The following is a 16422-nucleotide window of genomic DNA, read 5'->3' on the forward strand; positions in this document are numbered from 1 at the left end:
TCAAGACTGAGCTTTATGATCAGGGGCGAATTGTGAAGCCTAATAGTCTTCTCCCAGAATGTTATGGGACAGATTTTTCTGTTCCTGCATCTACACATATCGGCGCACAGAGGGAAATCAGGTGAGGAGGATTGCACACCACTAACAGAGTTCCACCCCCTCAGATTTTCATTACAGAGTATTTGCAGCACAGAAGCAGGCCATTCGGCCCAACAGATCTATGCTGGTGTTCATGCTCCACATGAGCTTCCTCCATCCATTTAAATTAATGGAGTGAAAATCAGGTGGGCTTCTTTACGAACATGCTACCCTCCTCACCCGATTTTCCTCTATGCGTTGGGCCCAGGAGATGGAACAGGAAAATCTGCTCCAAAGGCTATACTAAAAATAATGTCACAACCAGCGATTAATGTGAGAATAATGTGGCACTATGAAAAGTTACTTTTAACACCTAACTCACTCGATGTGGTCCTAACAACCACCTACTTTAACTCCATCTACAACGGTGACTTTCTTTCTCATATAACTTCCACGCTTATTAGTCCTTCTTTCTTGCTGATTAGAATCAACAGTGTTCAAACTTAAATATATTAAGCCAGTACAAAATGTTACTACAGAAAAGCTGACCAGAGTCAGAAATGCCTCTGCTTAAGTTTCTGATTAAGCTTTACGATTGAGCTATGCAAACATGTCCTGAAAATTGTCAGAGTCCAATTAATTTTATCTTATAGAAATTCCTCTCTTATGCACTTTCAAGTCTGAGAATATTAGCAGGGCTGCATACAGTTGCTGATAATTCTGTCTAAAGAATTTGACTGTACAATGTTATCAGCCACCAATACCAAGGAAAAGAAATCTTATTTTGTCTCAGTTACATCATCACTTCTGTTAATATAATTTCAGTAATGTTTCACATGGCAGTACCAATATCAAATGAAGGAATTTGAAACAACTGACCAATAAGTCAAATACTTCATACAAGTTGATGAATTCTCCTACATCTTAATCTTAAACGGTAGTTCTGACAGACAAACTAATCAGCTAATTTATGAAAAGCAACATTTTATGATGTGCAGGGACTTCCCAGTGATGTGAATATTGGAAATGGAATGCACAGACTGAATACAAACCTGTCAAAGATTTTATAGCTTACAAAATGATTTTATTGTACCTCGATAATGAACCATCCTTGTTCAGCAAGCAGAGTAAGTGGTGCGACAAACTTGCCACCTTTATAATGATATCGGTCTGGAATTTCATCTTTCTTGTAGACGCTCATCCCCTTTGCTTTTTTCAAGCTGCTGTACACCTGGTGAGATCAAAGAGATTATCTTGATAATATACAGTTGATTGACCTCATTTGGAATACCTTCATCGAGCTGAAACTCCTACCATTGATAAAAAAAAGCATTAGTAATGATTTACAAAATGAACGATTTCAATTCAGAACAGTTATAATTGCAGGGTAATCAGTTTTTGTTTCTGCACGATATTCAGTCCTGCAATAAAAACTAGAAGGGAAGCGAGTTCAACATTGTGAAAATCAGTTGGGTTGTGTGATATGAAAAGTCAACAGCAAATTCCAAACAGCTGCTAGATGCTTTTATAAGATTGGGGAGCTGGCTTTAAAGGGATTTTAAATCTTCTTTATTCTTTGTTCACAAATAAATGAGAAATTGAATGTAAAATTGGCTGACATTTTACTATTTACATAAAAAAAAGTATTATAGGTTTGGCCCAAAAGGCAAGGCCACTGATGATAAAGACCTGCAGCATTATAATGATCTGATCTCAAGAGCGTACAATTTTTTTTTACTCACGTGATACAAATTTATTTCGTCTGTCAAGAAATTCACATTACAATCTTCACATAGATCCCCCCCAATGGCTTAATGTGCTGGCTGTTGTGATACTGAGTTATACAGACCAGAAAAGTTCCAGGTTTGACTCTTGTTCTGTACTGGGCAATAGTTTTCTCAAACCTATGTAAAATCACCAATTCTGCACACCTAGCAAGGAGCCACGCTTAAAGGGAGTGTGGTATTGTAACCCTGCGTACTCTTCTAGTGCGTTACCCCGCTGAGAGCATGGGATTGCCAAATTTACCCAACACAGATCAAATTGACTAAGTTTAGAATCTATCCACAGATGCCTTGTAGTTATACACTGCAATGGCTTTATTGCTTACCTCATTCAGTTTCCCTTCTTTAGGCCATAGGCTCACCACAGACCCTCGATCCATCATGGTCAATACATCCGACATGTTTATATACTTATCGAGTTCAATGACCTTCTCCATCCAGGAAATGTTAGTCATTCCATGGTCCGAAAACAGAATAACATTCAAGTCTTTCTGGAGACCTTCCGCCTGTGAATGTGTAAAAGAGTAAGTTCTGGGTTTGGTTTAACTTTCAATTTGTTACAAGAAGAATTTATAAACAATTTATAGCAATTTTACTGCCTCTCGCAGAACTGTATCCAAAAATATTAGAGAGAAAATCGTTGTGAACATTTTCAGGATTAAGGCTCCTTTTCTCTGTTTATTTGTAAAGTGCATCATCTCAAAGTGTCACATAGCATGCAGCTGGACTTGATACGTGCTGGAGGCAGGTGAGGTTTCACACTGCTGCGTATACTCTAGTGCAAGCCATGCCCCAGTTCTAGTGCATGTCCTGCATCAAAGCCCAGCAGTTTTTCCTCAGGTCTCTGGCGCATAGCCTGCACTTGCAGGACCACCTGAGAAAGGCTGCCCAGTGACACTAGCCATGCTGCAGCTGGAGTGCACAGGTCTTTCTTAAGCTTCCAATTTTAACGTTTAGAAAAACTTCAGGGTGTCACTGCACCACTTTCCTGCACGTGCGTTTTTCAGTATGGATGTGCAGAGCTCTGGTTTTCCCTCACTCCACTGCAGTACAAGCAGGCAGTGAAACGATGGCTGGCCATTCACATTGCTGCTCCACAGAAACCTGATACTGCGTCATTTCAAATAGAAGCAGTCCTGTAATACAATGGGGCCTCAATGCCTTGGAATCTGCATCTTCATTGCATGTAAGCTCAGTGAGATGTAAAAAAATCCCAACTTGAGTCATACTGGTTTTAGTCTGTCAGCATATGTTAAGGTCTGGTCCAACTGTCACTAATAGCAAACTATTTCTCTAATCAAAACAAGCAGCATGATTTAAGTTAACTGGATCTGTTCCATCCAATAATGGGCTCGTTATTAAATCACGAGCAAATACTTAGTGTTATGTCGAACCTACACTGGAATATGTGAACTGACATTGTTAACAACTACTTTTAATTAAAACAAATCCCAAGGTGCTTCACAAATATGCATAATGAAAACAGATGCTGAGCCAGGAAGGAAGAGATGAGGACGGGTGACTGAAAATTAGGTCGAAGAGATGGGCTTTGAGAAGGTTTTTAAGGTGAAGAGAGAGGTGGAGTTTAGGGAGAACATTCCAAAGAATAGGAATAAGGCATCTCTGCCACCAAGTTTGAGGCAAAGGGAGTGAAAGGATGCACAGATGGCCGAAGCCAGAGGAAAGTAGTGTTTGGAAGGAGATGGCAGAGATGGGATAGGGCAAGGCCGCAGAAGGATTTATGGACAAGAACAAGGGCTCTGAACTGAATGTATTAGAGGCAGGGAGCCAGTGTAGGTCAGGGAAGGGGAGTACTTAATGCAGGACAGAATAGGTACACCAGAGCTTTGACCAAGTTGGAGTTTATAGAGTTGTAAACAATTTTACAACACCAAGTTATAGTCCAGCAATTTTATTTTAAATTCACAAGCTTTCGGAGGCTTCCTCCTTCGTCAGGTGAACGATGTGAAAATCATTATAGAGAGGGAAGGATGGAAGGCAAGCAAGGAGAGCATTAGAGTAATTGAGTCTGGAAATGACGAAGGAACGTGCAAACGTTTCACCAGTGGAAGGGTTGAGGTAGGGGTGAAAGAGGACAATAGCGCAGAGAGACAATTGTGTAAGCGGTCTTGGTGATGGATAGGATGTGGGGTTTAAAGTTCAGCTCAAAGTCAAAAAGGATGTCAAAATTGCAAATGGTCTGGTTCAGCATCAGAGAATAGTTAAGGGAGGGGAGTTTGAGGCAGGGGCCAAAGATGTTGGCTTTAGTCTTCCTGATGTTGAACTGGAGGAAACTGTGACTCATCCAGGACTTGATGGAGGGAATCAGGGGGGAGGTCAAGGATGTTGGAGAGGTAGAGCTGGGTATTATCAGTGTACATGAGAAAGCTGACTCTGTACCTGTGGATGATGTCACCGACAGGCTGTATGTAGATAAGGAAGAGAGGTGTTTCCTGAAGATTGTAAACAATTTTACAACACCAAGTTATAGTCCAGCAATTTTATTTCCTGAAGATGCCAGTGTTGGGAGGAAAGAAAAGTAATTGATGGAGATTCTGGAATAACACCTAAAGTAGCCTTATTTTCTGGATTGCCATTTTATGCACTGCAGTAAATAGGGTTAACATTACTAACAGTCTGAAAATAAATTTTATTATGCTTAGCCGTCCCTGATTAGAAGCTGGTGTGAATCAGGGACAGGTCTGTGTAGGTTCACAATAATGGGATGATGACTTTCCATTGCTGCCTATACTCTCACATTCACTGTCCAAATGAATATTAATCAGGTGACTGAACTCCTGCAATTTAACAAAGTACAACAATTCACAAATGAATCTAACAATTGCAAGCGCATCAAAAGCATGTGCACAACATGCCAGTTTTACATTGAACAATAAGGAATGATATCGTCAAACTGACAGCACATTGTATTTAGGAAAGCAGTGAGACCACATTGAGGGGCCAGTCTCACACTGCTTCAGCTCTGCGCCGGCTGCAATACAATTGCAAATGGTGCAAAGCAAATTTTAAACAATTCCCCTTGAGCTCTTTGCTGGCATTAAAAATGTAATTAGCATTTAGACTCGAGTACAGAGTTCCACTTGCTTGAACAAACGGTGATGTGATGCTGACAGTATCAGGGGTCTGCTGGTATCACATCACTTTAAGGAAGTACCATTCTCAAAACAATATTTGCTGTATAACAACAGCATTATAAAGGTTTATATCATCATTTCATTTCCAAGTAAGCTCTATTGGGTGTTTTTCTTGGCTGCATATAGTGATACTACTATTCCCGGCCAGAATGGAGATGATTGGGTAATTCCCCCATCAATCACTCCTGCTGTAAGTGACTGGGATTGATTTTACGGACATAGTTTGTAAATAATTATCCTCCACTCACTGCATTTTGCTGGAGAAATCACCCTGCTTCTATCGGGAGATCTTGCTGTGGTTTCAGTCATGAGTCCTGTTTGCTGTAGTTCATAGAGACTGTTTTTTAAATAGACTCTGCAGACTGTTTGCTGTAGTGTGCTGTTTAAATAAACTTTGTTTGCTGAGTAAATAGACTTTGTTTGCTGTGAGTCTTGCCGTAAGTCCCGCCCTGCCTCCAACTCATTGACTGACATGGTGTAACTCACTGACTGACACAGTGGTGTCAATAGACACGCTGATTTTTCTTCTTCCCAATAACGAATTTTACTGTATTTCAATATCTAATTAATCACAAATTTATAATTAGTCACTAATGTACAATAGGTTTACATCTTTTACTCTGAGGAATTATTAAAAAAAACATGTTAAGTGAAGGAATGAGCATAAGGGGTGTAATTTTGATCTTGTGTGATAGCATAAAACAGGTGACTTGAATGAAACATTGACTTCAATGGAAATAAAAATGGAGAGAGATGTAAGATGGACTGCTGACTCACTATCATCCGATTTACACTATCTCACAAAGTCATGATCTACCCCCAAGGAGTCCAAAACTATGCTGGTATGTCCACTGATTGATTGAAAAAAAGTCAGTCTCCCAAGAAGTATAATTTTGCAGACAAAGCAGTCAGTATATATATATACCAACAGCGGGCACTTCTCTCACCTTAATTTTCATGTTCATTTTTCTTAAAGTCTCATCCAATGTTTTGGTGGCTTTCTTCCTCTGCACTGACCAAGGGCCAAAGTGGTGGCCTTCGATATCATTGCGCTCATAGTACACTGCGGCCATGTCTGCTTTCCCCTGCCTAATCAGAAAACAAGACACGGTTAATTAATGGCGGCCCCTTCTTTAATAGGTACAATTCAAGTTCCCATTCATAAATCTGTTTCATTTTTGGCACTGTTGCAAAATTTTAAATGACTTGGTCGCTCTCCCTGGTATGGCCCTCATCTCCGCTCCCTTAAGTCCAAGGGGCGCAGACTTGAATGCGTATGACGGACAACTGATTTAGCTTTGTGACATCATCCAAAAACACAATAGGTTTCACGTGTACGCTGACGACACCCAGCTCTACCTCACCATCACTTACCTCGACCCCTCCACTGTCTCTGATTTGTCACACTGCTTGTCCAACATTCAGTACTGGATGACCAAAAATTTCCTCCAACTAAATATTGGGAAGAAGATTGTCTTCAGTCCCCGTCACAAACTCCGTTCCCTAGCCCACGACTCCATCCCTCTCCCTGGCCAATGTCCAAGGCTGAACCACATCGTTCGCAACCTTGGCATCCTATTTGACCCTGAGATGAGCTTCTGACCACATATCCGCTCCAGCACCAAGACCGTCTACTTCCATCTCCGCCCCTGCCTCAGCTCATCCGCTGCAACCTTTGTTGCCTCTAGACTCGACTATTCCAATGTTGTCCTGGCTGGCCTCCCATATTCCACACTCCGTAAACTTGAGCTTATCCATAACTCTGCTACCTGTATCCTAACTCAGCCATGGCTCAGTAGATAGCACTCTCATCTCTAAGTCTGGAGGTGATGGGTTCAAGTCCCACTCCAGAGATTTGAGCACAAAATCTAGACTGAAACTCCCAGTGCAGTACTGAGGGAGAGCCATCTTTCAGATGAGACATTAAACCGAGGCCCCGTCTGCCCTCTCAGGTGGACATAAGAAAATCCCACAACACTATTCAAAGAAGAGCAGGGGATTTCTCCCTGGTGTCCTGCCTAATATTTCTCCCTTAACCAATATCACTAAATATCAGATGATCTGGTCATTATGACATTGCTATTTATGGCATCTTGCTGTGCATAAATTGGCTGCTGCGTTTCCTACATTATAACAGTAACTACACTTCAAAAGTACTTCATTCAATGTAAAGTGCTTTGGGACGTCCTGACGTTGTGCTCGCTAACCTACATTGGCTCCCGGTTTGGGAATGCCTCGATTTTAAAATTCTCATCCATTTTTTCAAATCCCTCCATGGCCTCGCCCCTCCTTATCTCTGTAACCTCCTCCAGCCCTACAACCCTCCGAGATCTCTGCGCTCCTCCAATTCTTGCCTCATGCGCATCCCTGATTTTAATCACTCCACCATTGGCGGCCGTGCCTTCAGCTGCCTAGGCCCTAAGCTCTGGAATTCTCTTCCTAAACCTCTCCGCCTCTCTACCTCTCCCTCCTCCTTTAAGATGCTCCTTAAAACCTACCTCTTTGATCAAGCTCCTAATAACATTTTAAGTGGCTCAGTGTCAAATTTTGTTTGATAATCACTCCTGTGAAGCGCCTCGGAACATTTTACCACATTAAAGGCACAATATAAATGCAAGTTGTTAATTTTGGAAATGCTTGAAAAATGGCGGAAGGGGCCAGCCCCCACTGGCACATTTTAAAAACAACTACAACAATCAGGTCTGTATGAGAATTTTACAATGCACAAAAAGAGGCACAGACCTGATGTAACCATGACCCTCTTGGTTTGTGGCACCGGAAATGAGTGAAATGCTAAAATCACAACCGAATAATGGAGGTTGTAAAGGGATATATCCAAGAGAAAACCCTTTATAAATTTGGCATCATTCATAGAACTTGGGTCATTGTGATAACTTGCAATTCATCATTTCCTGATTTGGAATTATTAAATCCCTTAATCATTCATATCGTGATTACATGAGCCCTAAAGTTCCTGTGGCCGCCTCCTGCGGGCAGATGGGCACTTCTGCCTGCCCCAAGGACTCGCCCTGAGTCCATCTCAAATCCTACTGTGACATCTTCAGTGCTACTGGGGTGCCCACCTCAGTGGAGGTTGGGTGGGGGGGGGGGGTGGGAAGAACCTTACCTTAGTGTAAGTGGGACAGATGGAATGGACAAAGATGAGAAGACAAATTTCACAACAACCTCCAATTCAAATTTGTGACTTTCCCAACGATAATCAGTCAGTCTACAGGGAATCCAACCTTTGGGCCCCACTTCTGCTAGGATCAGGTTCTCATATGCTAGTATACCTGCTTCATAGCATTGGGGGGGTGGGGGTTGGCGGGGCGGGGGGGGGGGGGTGAGGGAGGCAGAACTGGCAACATTACCAATGGATGCTGTTACCCCAACAGTCCGACCTCCTTCTGTGAGGTCCACATGGAAGGGTGGGTGCAAGAGGCGTCCACAAACTCTTTGGACATTTTACCCCCACTTCTGGTGAAATTTAATGTTGCTGAGATGCTGTAAAGGAACTGCCCTAGCTGAGTCAGTGCTAAGTTTTGGAAAACAAATGCACTGATAGTTAATAGCTGTCAGCTGTCATGGTTCAGAAACTGTACAGAGTAACATTACAGAACAATCCATACGAATGAAGACTTATGGTGGGAATCTAGCAGAACCCCCCCAAAGGAAATTCAGGGCCAATATACCCATTGACTGTGCTCTGTTCCCCTGTGCAATCATGAGGCTCACCCCACATAATATTTTTATAAAGTTTATATTTTATTCTATGTAGGCCAGGTATGACTTCAGCAATGAGCTGAGCGGCATTTCCACATTCCGTGTGGTATCAAAAGCAAAATACTGCGGATGCTGGAAATCTGAAATAAAAACAGAAAATGCTGGAGAAGCTCAGCAAGTGAGGCAGCATCTGTGGAGAAAGAAACAGGGTTAACGTTTCAGGTCGAAGACCTTTCGTCAGAATTACCACTTCCCTGTGGTATACTTGACAAAGACTAGTCTTCTGTGATATTCTTGACAAAAAGAAACAACAATAATTTCCATGAAGTTACAGAATTTAGAAAATCGGCAGAAGTGCATACGGCTACTACTTCCTCGAGCTAACAGTTATTCATTCGTGTGTAAAGAAAAAGAAAGAACTTGCATCGAAATAGCACCTTCCACGACCGCAGGATGTCCCAAAGCGCTTTACAGCCAATGAAGTACTTTTGAAGTGTAGTCACTGTTGTAATGTAGGAAACGCAGCAGCTAATTTGCACACAGCAAGGTCCACAAGCAGCAATGAGATAAAGTCCAGATAATTTTGTTTTATTCATTCATGGGATGTGGGTGTCACAGGCAAGTGGAGAGCATTCCATCTCACTCCTGCCTTATGCCTTGTAGATGGTGGGAAGGCTTTGGGAAGTCAGGAAGTGAGTCACTTGCCGCAGAATACCCAGCCTCTGACCTGCTCCTGTAGCCATAGTATTTATGTGGCTGGTCCAGTTATGTTTCTGGTCAATGGTGACCCCCAGGATGTTGATGGTGGGGGATTCGGCAATGGTAATGCCATTGAATGTCAAGGGGAGATGGTTAGACTCTCTCTTGTTGGAGATTGTCATTGCCTGGCACTTATGTGGCACGAATGTTACTTGCCACTTATCAGCCCAAGCCTGGATGTTGTCCAGCTCTTGCTGCATGCGGGCACGGACTGCTTCATTATCTGAGGGGTCGCGAATGGAACTGAACACTGTGCAATCATCAGCAAACATCCGCACTTCTGATCTTATGATGGTGGAAGTGTCATTGATGAAGCAGCTGAAGTTGGTTGGGCCTAGGACACTGCCCTGAGGAACTCCTGCAGCAATGTCCTGGGGCTGAGATGATTGGCCTCCAACAACCACTACCATCTTCCTTTGTGCTAGGTATGACTCCAGCCACTGGAGAGTTTTCCCCCTGATTCCCATTGACTTCAATTTTACTGGGGCTCTTTGATACCACACTCGGTCAATTGCTGCCTTGATGTCAAGGGCAGTCACTCTCACCTCACCTCTGGAATTCAGCTCTTATGTCCATGTTTGGACCAAGGCTGTAATGAGGTCTGGAGCCGAGTAGTCCTAATGGAACCCAAACTGAGCATTGGTGAGCAGGTTATTGGTGAGTAAGTGCCGCTTGATAGCACTGTCGACGACACCTTCCATCACTTTGCTGATGATTGAGAGTAGACTGATGGGGCGGTAATTGGCCGGATTGGATTTGTCCTGCTTTTTGTGGACAGGACATACCTGGGCAATTTTCCACTTTGTCGGTTAGATACCAGCATTGTAGCTGTACTGGAACAGCTTGGCTAGAGGCGCGGCTAATTCTGGAGCACAAGTCTTCAGCACTACAGCTGGGATGTTGTCGGGGCCCATAGCCTTTGCTGTATCCAGTGCACTCAGCCGTTTCTTGATATCATGTGGAGTGAATCGAATTGGCCGAAGACTGGCTTCTGTGGTGGTGAGGATATCGGGAGGAGACCGAGATGGATTATCCACTCGGCACTTCTGGCTGAGGATGGTTGCAAACACTTCAGCCTTGTCTTTTGCACTCACGTGCTGGACTCTGCCATCATAGAGGATGGGAATGTTCACGGAGCCTCCTCCTCCCATTAGTCGTTTAATTGTCCACCACCATTCACGACTGGATGTGGCAGGACTGCAGAGCTTTGATCTGATCCGTTGGTTGTGGGATCACTTAGCTCTGTCTATAGCATGCTGCTTCCGCTGTTTAGCATGCATATAGTCCTGAGTTGTAGCTTCACCAGGTTTTTCCTTCACCTCATTTTTAGGTACACCTCGTGCTGCTCCTGGCATGCTCTTCTACACTCCTCAGTGAAGCAGTGAACCTGGCTTGATGTTAACGGGTAGAGTGAGGGATATGCCGGGCCATGAGGTTACAGTTTGTGGTGGATCTGTTTTTTCTGTTGTTTTTAATGGTGTTGGTTGAGGGATAAATATTGGCCAGGACACTGGGGAGAACTCCCCTGCTTTTCTTCGAAATATTGCCATGGGATCTTTCACATCCTTCTGAGAGGTCAGACGGGGCCTCGGCTTAATGTCTCACCCGAAAGACGGGACTTCAGTCAGTGCAGCACTCCCTCAGAACTGCACTGGGAGTGTCAGCCTGGATTATGTGCTCAGGTCTCTAGAGTGAACCCACGACCTTCTAACTCAGAGGTGAGAGTGCTACCAACTGGGCCACAGCTGACACCTTAAATTAACTCTTCTAACCATACCAGCTAAGAAAAAAAAAGCCTCCACCAAAAGTTGATACCTCAGATAGAATTGTTGGATTTTGGAGTCTTGCGATGCAAGCCAATACTCATTAGCTTTGCTCGAGCTAAAGTTTTCCAAGGGTGTTTGGCAGTGTAATGCCCAAAAGAATCTGCTCTTTCAAAGCAAAGCCAATATTTAACTTTTAGGCACTATGAACTGCTGTTGAGAAAACCATCAATTTTAGCTGGACAGTCATTTTCAAAAATCATACAGTGGAAAATTACAAAGGCACCAACAAGCCATGGTGCACTTTTTAAAGGTGCTCTGCTTTCCACCAAAGTAAATGAGAGCACAGTCTGATCAGTTTGACATGAAATACATTAAGAGCTTCTCTCAGAAAAAAAGGCTTTAGCAATCCAAATGGGGCCCAGTGATATCAAACAATCATTGTTTATTCCTGCTCTCCTGAAGGCAGTGACTCATGCTGGGATATCCATATGCAGTGGCCGCTCCAGCATCTTAATCAACGCATGCACCTAGACGGTGACTCACGCCCACACTTGGCATCCATACAAACACAGTTTCTATTGAGGATCATTGGGTAATGATTAGAAGCAGCAATTCTGGTTAATTATCCATTTACTTGCTGAGGTAAATTGTCGCATCCCTGCCAGGGATCAAATCTGAGAACTTTGAGTTGTATGAAGAAATAGCATACGACATGATACATTCACCTAATGGGCTACAGAAAACCCCTAGGAAACAATCTAATTCAGAAACTCAAGTGGACCAGCCACATAAATGCCATGGCTACTAGAGCAGGTCAGAGGCTGGGTGTTCTGCGGCGAGTGGCTCACCTCCTGACACCCAAAGCTTCTCTTCCACCTACAAGGCAGACGTGTGATTGAATACTTTCCATTTGCCTGGATGGGTACAGCTGCAACAACAATCACAAAGTTCTACACCATCTCGGCACCCCATCCACCAGCTAAAACATCCATTCCCTCCACCCCCGGTGTACTGTGGCTGCAGTGCGTACTATCTACAGGATGCATTGCAGCAGATCACCAAGGCTTCCTTGGCAGCACCTCCCAGATCCCTGGCCTCCACCATGTAGAACGATGAGGGCAGAAGATGCATGGGAAAACCATCACCTCCAAGTTCCCCTCCAAGTCACGCACCATCCCGAATTGGACATAAATCACTGTTCCTTCATCGTCACTGGGTCAAAATTCAGGAACTCTCTACCTAATAGCTTTAAAGAAGTACCTTCACCACAAGGACTGCAGTGGTTCAAGAAGGCGGCCCACCACCACCTTCTCAAGGGCAACTAGGCAAGGGCAATAAATGCCTGCTTTGCCAGCGATGCCCACATCCCGAGAATGAATAAAAAAGCATACTTTGAACATTAATGGAAGTAAAAGAAATTTAAAGTGGACAATACTCTGAGGGACAGCACACTTTTAATCTAACGTATTCCCCCATGCCCATAAAAACAAGTCAAAAATATACAGTAGAGAATGTTTCACCCCGAGAGGAGATATTACACATTCTATCTGTTAAATGGTGCCTCAGGGTGACCTACCATGTTGGGATCTCCTTGATGGAAAGGAGTCGCTCAGATAGTGTATCTAGGAAGTCTGACTCTATCTGGTGGGCATTAAGGTGCCCGAAGCAGCATCTTTCTTGCTCCTGGATGCCAATTCCAGCAGTCCAATAAAATCTCCTCTCAGGGGGGGGGAAATATTCGCCACCGTATATTTTTGACTTGTTTTTATGGGCATGGGGGAATATTTTAGATTAAAAGTGTGCTCTCCCTCAGAGTATTGTCCACTTTAAATGTCTTTTATTTCCATTAATTTTCAAAGTATGCTTTTTTATTCATTCTCGGGATATGGGCATCGCTGGCAAAGCTGGCATTTATTGCCCATGCCTCGTTGCCCTTGAGAAGGTGGGGGTGGGCCGTCTTCTTGAACCACTGCAGAACTTGTGGTGAACGATGAAATCTTCAGTATATGAACATCCAAATCTAGGACTTCTGAAGTTGAAGCTAAATCCCAGAGAAAATTGAGCTCTCCGAATTTAATATCGATGCTAGTATGAATGCAGACGGTTAATTTCCAGCACATATATGTGAAATATAGCCCAATTTCCCATCTTTTCTTGGAAAATTTTCACTATTTCTACAGCTGTTTTAGATTTTATTCAAACAAAATTCGATCTCAGTTAGTTGAGCTGAGTTACCCAAGTCTTGAAGCATGTAAGTCCCAAACTAGGTCATCGCACAACACTAAATTAATCATCTGCACAATGCACAGATGTTTCTGAGAAGTTATGTAATTTCCCTGCTGGCTTCTTCTAATTACTATTTATGCCTTATAGTTATAACATCTGATTTGCACAGTATATCATTTTCTTTTTGATATGATAAAAAATCTGACTCCATTTGTGATTTAACTGCTTCCCATCGTACAGCAACTTTGGTGGTGTACAAACATACCCATCTCAAAGCAGTTTTGACTAAATTCAGGGTGGAAAATGTTAACATTTTCAATTTCACAAGGAGGGTACAACGTTCCTTCTCCCCCCACCCCATTTTAAAAAGTTGTATAATCAATATGGTCATTAGATTGCCAGAATTTAAGACCCTTCAACTTGCAAGAATTCGATTTGCATCCACTATTCAGAAACCTTCTTACTGATAAATGTTTTCACTTTTCTATTGTGATTTTGACGATTGCTTATTATACCATGTATTTTTACTCCCATCTTCCTTGGTCTCCCTGTGCAACGCACCATCCAAAGCCTGCTATTCATGCTATCAGTTGGGCTCTGCCAATGTTGCTCTGGAACTGGGAGATATGAGGACAACTCTCTAATTTGTCCCTCTTTCTCCTATGGAAAGAGCCTAGCCTATGCTTGGTATCTTCCCCTCTCACTTCCACTGAGATCGGCCAAGTGAGGAACAGTGAGGGTGAATCTGCAACTCACTATTCTATGGCACTGGGTATGATGCTCTAGCGCACTGCTATACCGCAACTTTTCTTAAGAAGAGTTGTTATGCTCCTCTCCCTGTTGTGGCAGACAGTTAACTGCAAAAAGATACTGAAATATTTGCAGATAAGCTCCAATATACACACAAATTCAGAAGTAAGCACAAGGGCTGATTTTCTAACATCTTTTGCCAGTAGGGTGGATTTTCTAACGTGTTTTTAACGCAGAGGAGCTAACGCTCTTTAAGACAGAGCGCCTGCTTGATGGCGAAGCAGCAGAAGTTATAGCAGCTTTAAAATGTAGTTTGTTCTGTAGTGGCAGTAAGTGAAACATTAACCAAGATAGCCATAACCTTCCAGTCCTCCTTAGATATGGGGGTGGTGCCAGAGGACTGGAGAATTGCAAATGTTACACCCTTGTTCAAAAAAGGGTATAAGGATAAATCAGGTAACTACAGGCCAGTCAGTTTAACCTTGGTGGTGGGGAAGCTTTTAGAAACAATAATCCGGGACAAAATTAATAGTCACTTGGACAAATTTTGGATTAATAAAGGAAAGCCAGCGTGGAAGTGTTAAAGGCAAATCGTATTTAATTAACTTGATTGAGTTTTTTGATGAGGCAACAGAGAGGATTGATATTGTGTATATGGACTTTCAAAAGGTGTTTGATAAAGTACTGCATAATGGGCTTCAATTTTGCTGACAAGCCTATGGAATAAAAGGGGCAGTGGCAGCATGGATACGAAATTGGCTAAGTAACAGGAAACAGAGAGTAGTGGTGAACGGTTGTTTTTCGGACTGGACCCCCCCAGGGTTCAGTACTAGGGCCACTGCTTTTTTTGATACATATTAATGACTTGGACTTGGGTGTACAGGGCACGATTTCAAAATTTGCAGATGACACAAAGCTTGGAAGCATAGTAAACAGTGAGGAGGATAGTAATAGACTTCAAGAGGACATAGACAGTCTGGTGGAATGGGTGGACATGTGGCAGATGAAATTTAACGCAGAGAAATGCAAAGTGATACATTTTGGTACGAAGAATGAGGAGAGGCAATATAAACTAAATGGTACAATTCTAAAGGGGGTGCAGGAACAGAGAGACCCGGGGGCATATGTGCACAAATCTTTGAAGGTGGCAGGACAGATTGAGAAAGCGGTTAAAAAAGTATACGGGATTCTGGACTTTATAAATAGAGGCGTAGAGTACAAAAGCAAGGATGTTATGTTGACCCTTTATAAAACGCTGGTTCGGCCACAACTAGAGTATTGTGTCCAATTCTGGGCTCCGCACTTTAGGAAGGATGTGAAGGCCTTAGAGAGGGTCCAGAAAAGATTTACTAGAATGGTTCCAGGGATGAGGGACTTCAGTTACCTGGACAGACTGGAGAAGATAGGGTTGTTCTCCTTAGAGCAGAGGAGGTTGAGAGCAGATTTGATAGAAGTGTTCAAAATCATGAAGGGTTTAGATAAAGTAAATAAACAAAAATTGTTCTCATTGGCAGAAGAGTCGGGAACCAGAGGACACAGATTTAAGGTGATTGACCCAAGGGCGACATGAGAAAAAACTATTTTACGCAGCAAGTAGTTATGATCTGGAATGCGCTGCATGAAAGGGTGGTGGAAGCAGATTCAAATGTGGCTTTCAAAAAGGAATTGGATAAATATTGAAGGGTAAAAATTTGCAGGGCTACGGGGAAAGAGCAGGGGAATGGGACTAGCTGGATTGCTGTCACAAAGAGCCGGCTCGATTGGTCGAATGGCCTCCTTCTGTGCTGTAACTGTTCTATGATTCTACAATATGCACAGTAACAGAACATCACATTGTATAGAATATCGTGTTTCAGGAATTCCTGTGGAAATGGACCTTAAATAACATCTATTGTCTTCACATATAGGAAACGTCAACACTTAAGATCATTCTCCTAGGAACCTCCCACAGCACAGTACTTTGTGTGTCACCCCCACTCAAAGAAAACCCAACTCAGAGTCACGTACACACCTGAGGGTCATAGAACTGAGGTAGAGGACAGTACACAGGCCAACTGTTGCTGAGCAGAGGCCCAGAACTTTCACTGGCCGTGCAGCACTGCTTCAGGATTCAGACCTCAATGTCCAGCACAAAAAAGGAGACACAAACATATTCATGAGTCTCTTATGTTCCATCAAAAT

General features: G+C 43.0%; 1 protein-coding gene across 3 annotated transcripts in view; it reads right to left on the bottom strand.

Annotated features, from left to right (window-relative positions):
- Positions 1–16422, bottom strand: part of enpp6 (ectonucleotide pyrophosphatase/phosphodiesterase 6) — a 60864-nt gene that overhangs the window by 9031 nt on the left and 35411 nt on the right. For all 3 annotated transcript variants that reach the window (XM_067982565.1, XM_067982567.1, XM_067982566.1), the window contains exons 4-6: positions 5965–6106; positions 2189–2368; positions 1172–1309 (exon numbers count right to left, since the gene is read on the bottom strand). In XM_067982565.1, the coding sequence (XP_067838666.1) occupies positions 1172–1309; positions 2189–2368; positions 5965–6106 (460 nt within the window). The remainder of the gene's footprint in view (positions 1–1171; positions 1310–2188; positions 2369–5964; positions 6107–16422) is intronic.

Source organism: Heptranchias perlo, chromosome 4, assembly GCF_035084215.1.
Source record: "Heptranchias perlo isolate sHepPer1 chromosome 4, sHepPer1.hap1, whole genome shotgun sequence".
NCBI lineage: Eukaryota > Metazoa > Chordata > Chondrichthyes > Hexanchiformes > Hexanchidae > Heptranchias > Heptranchias perlo.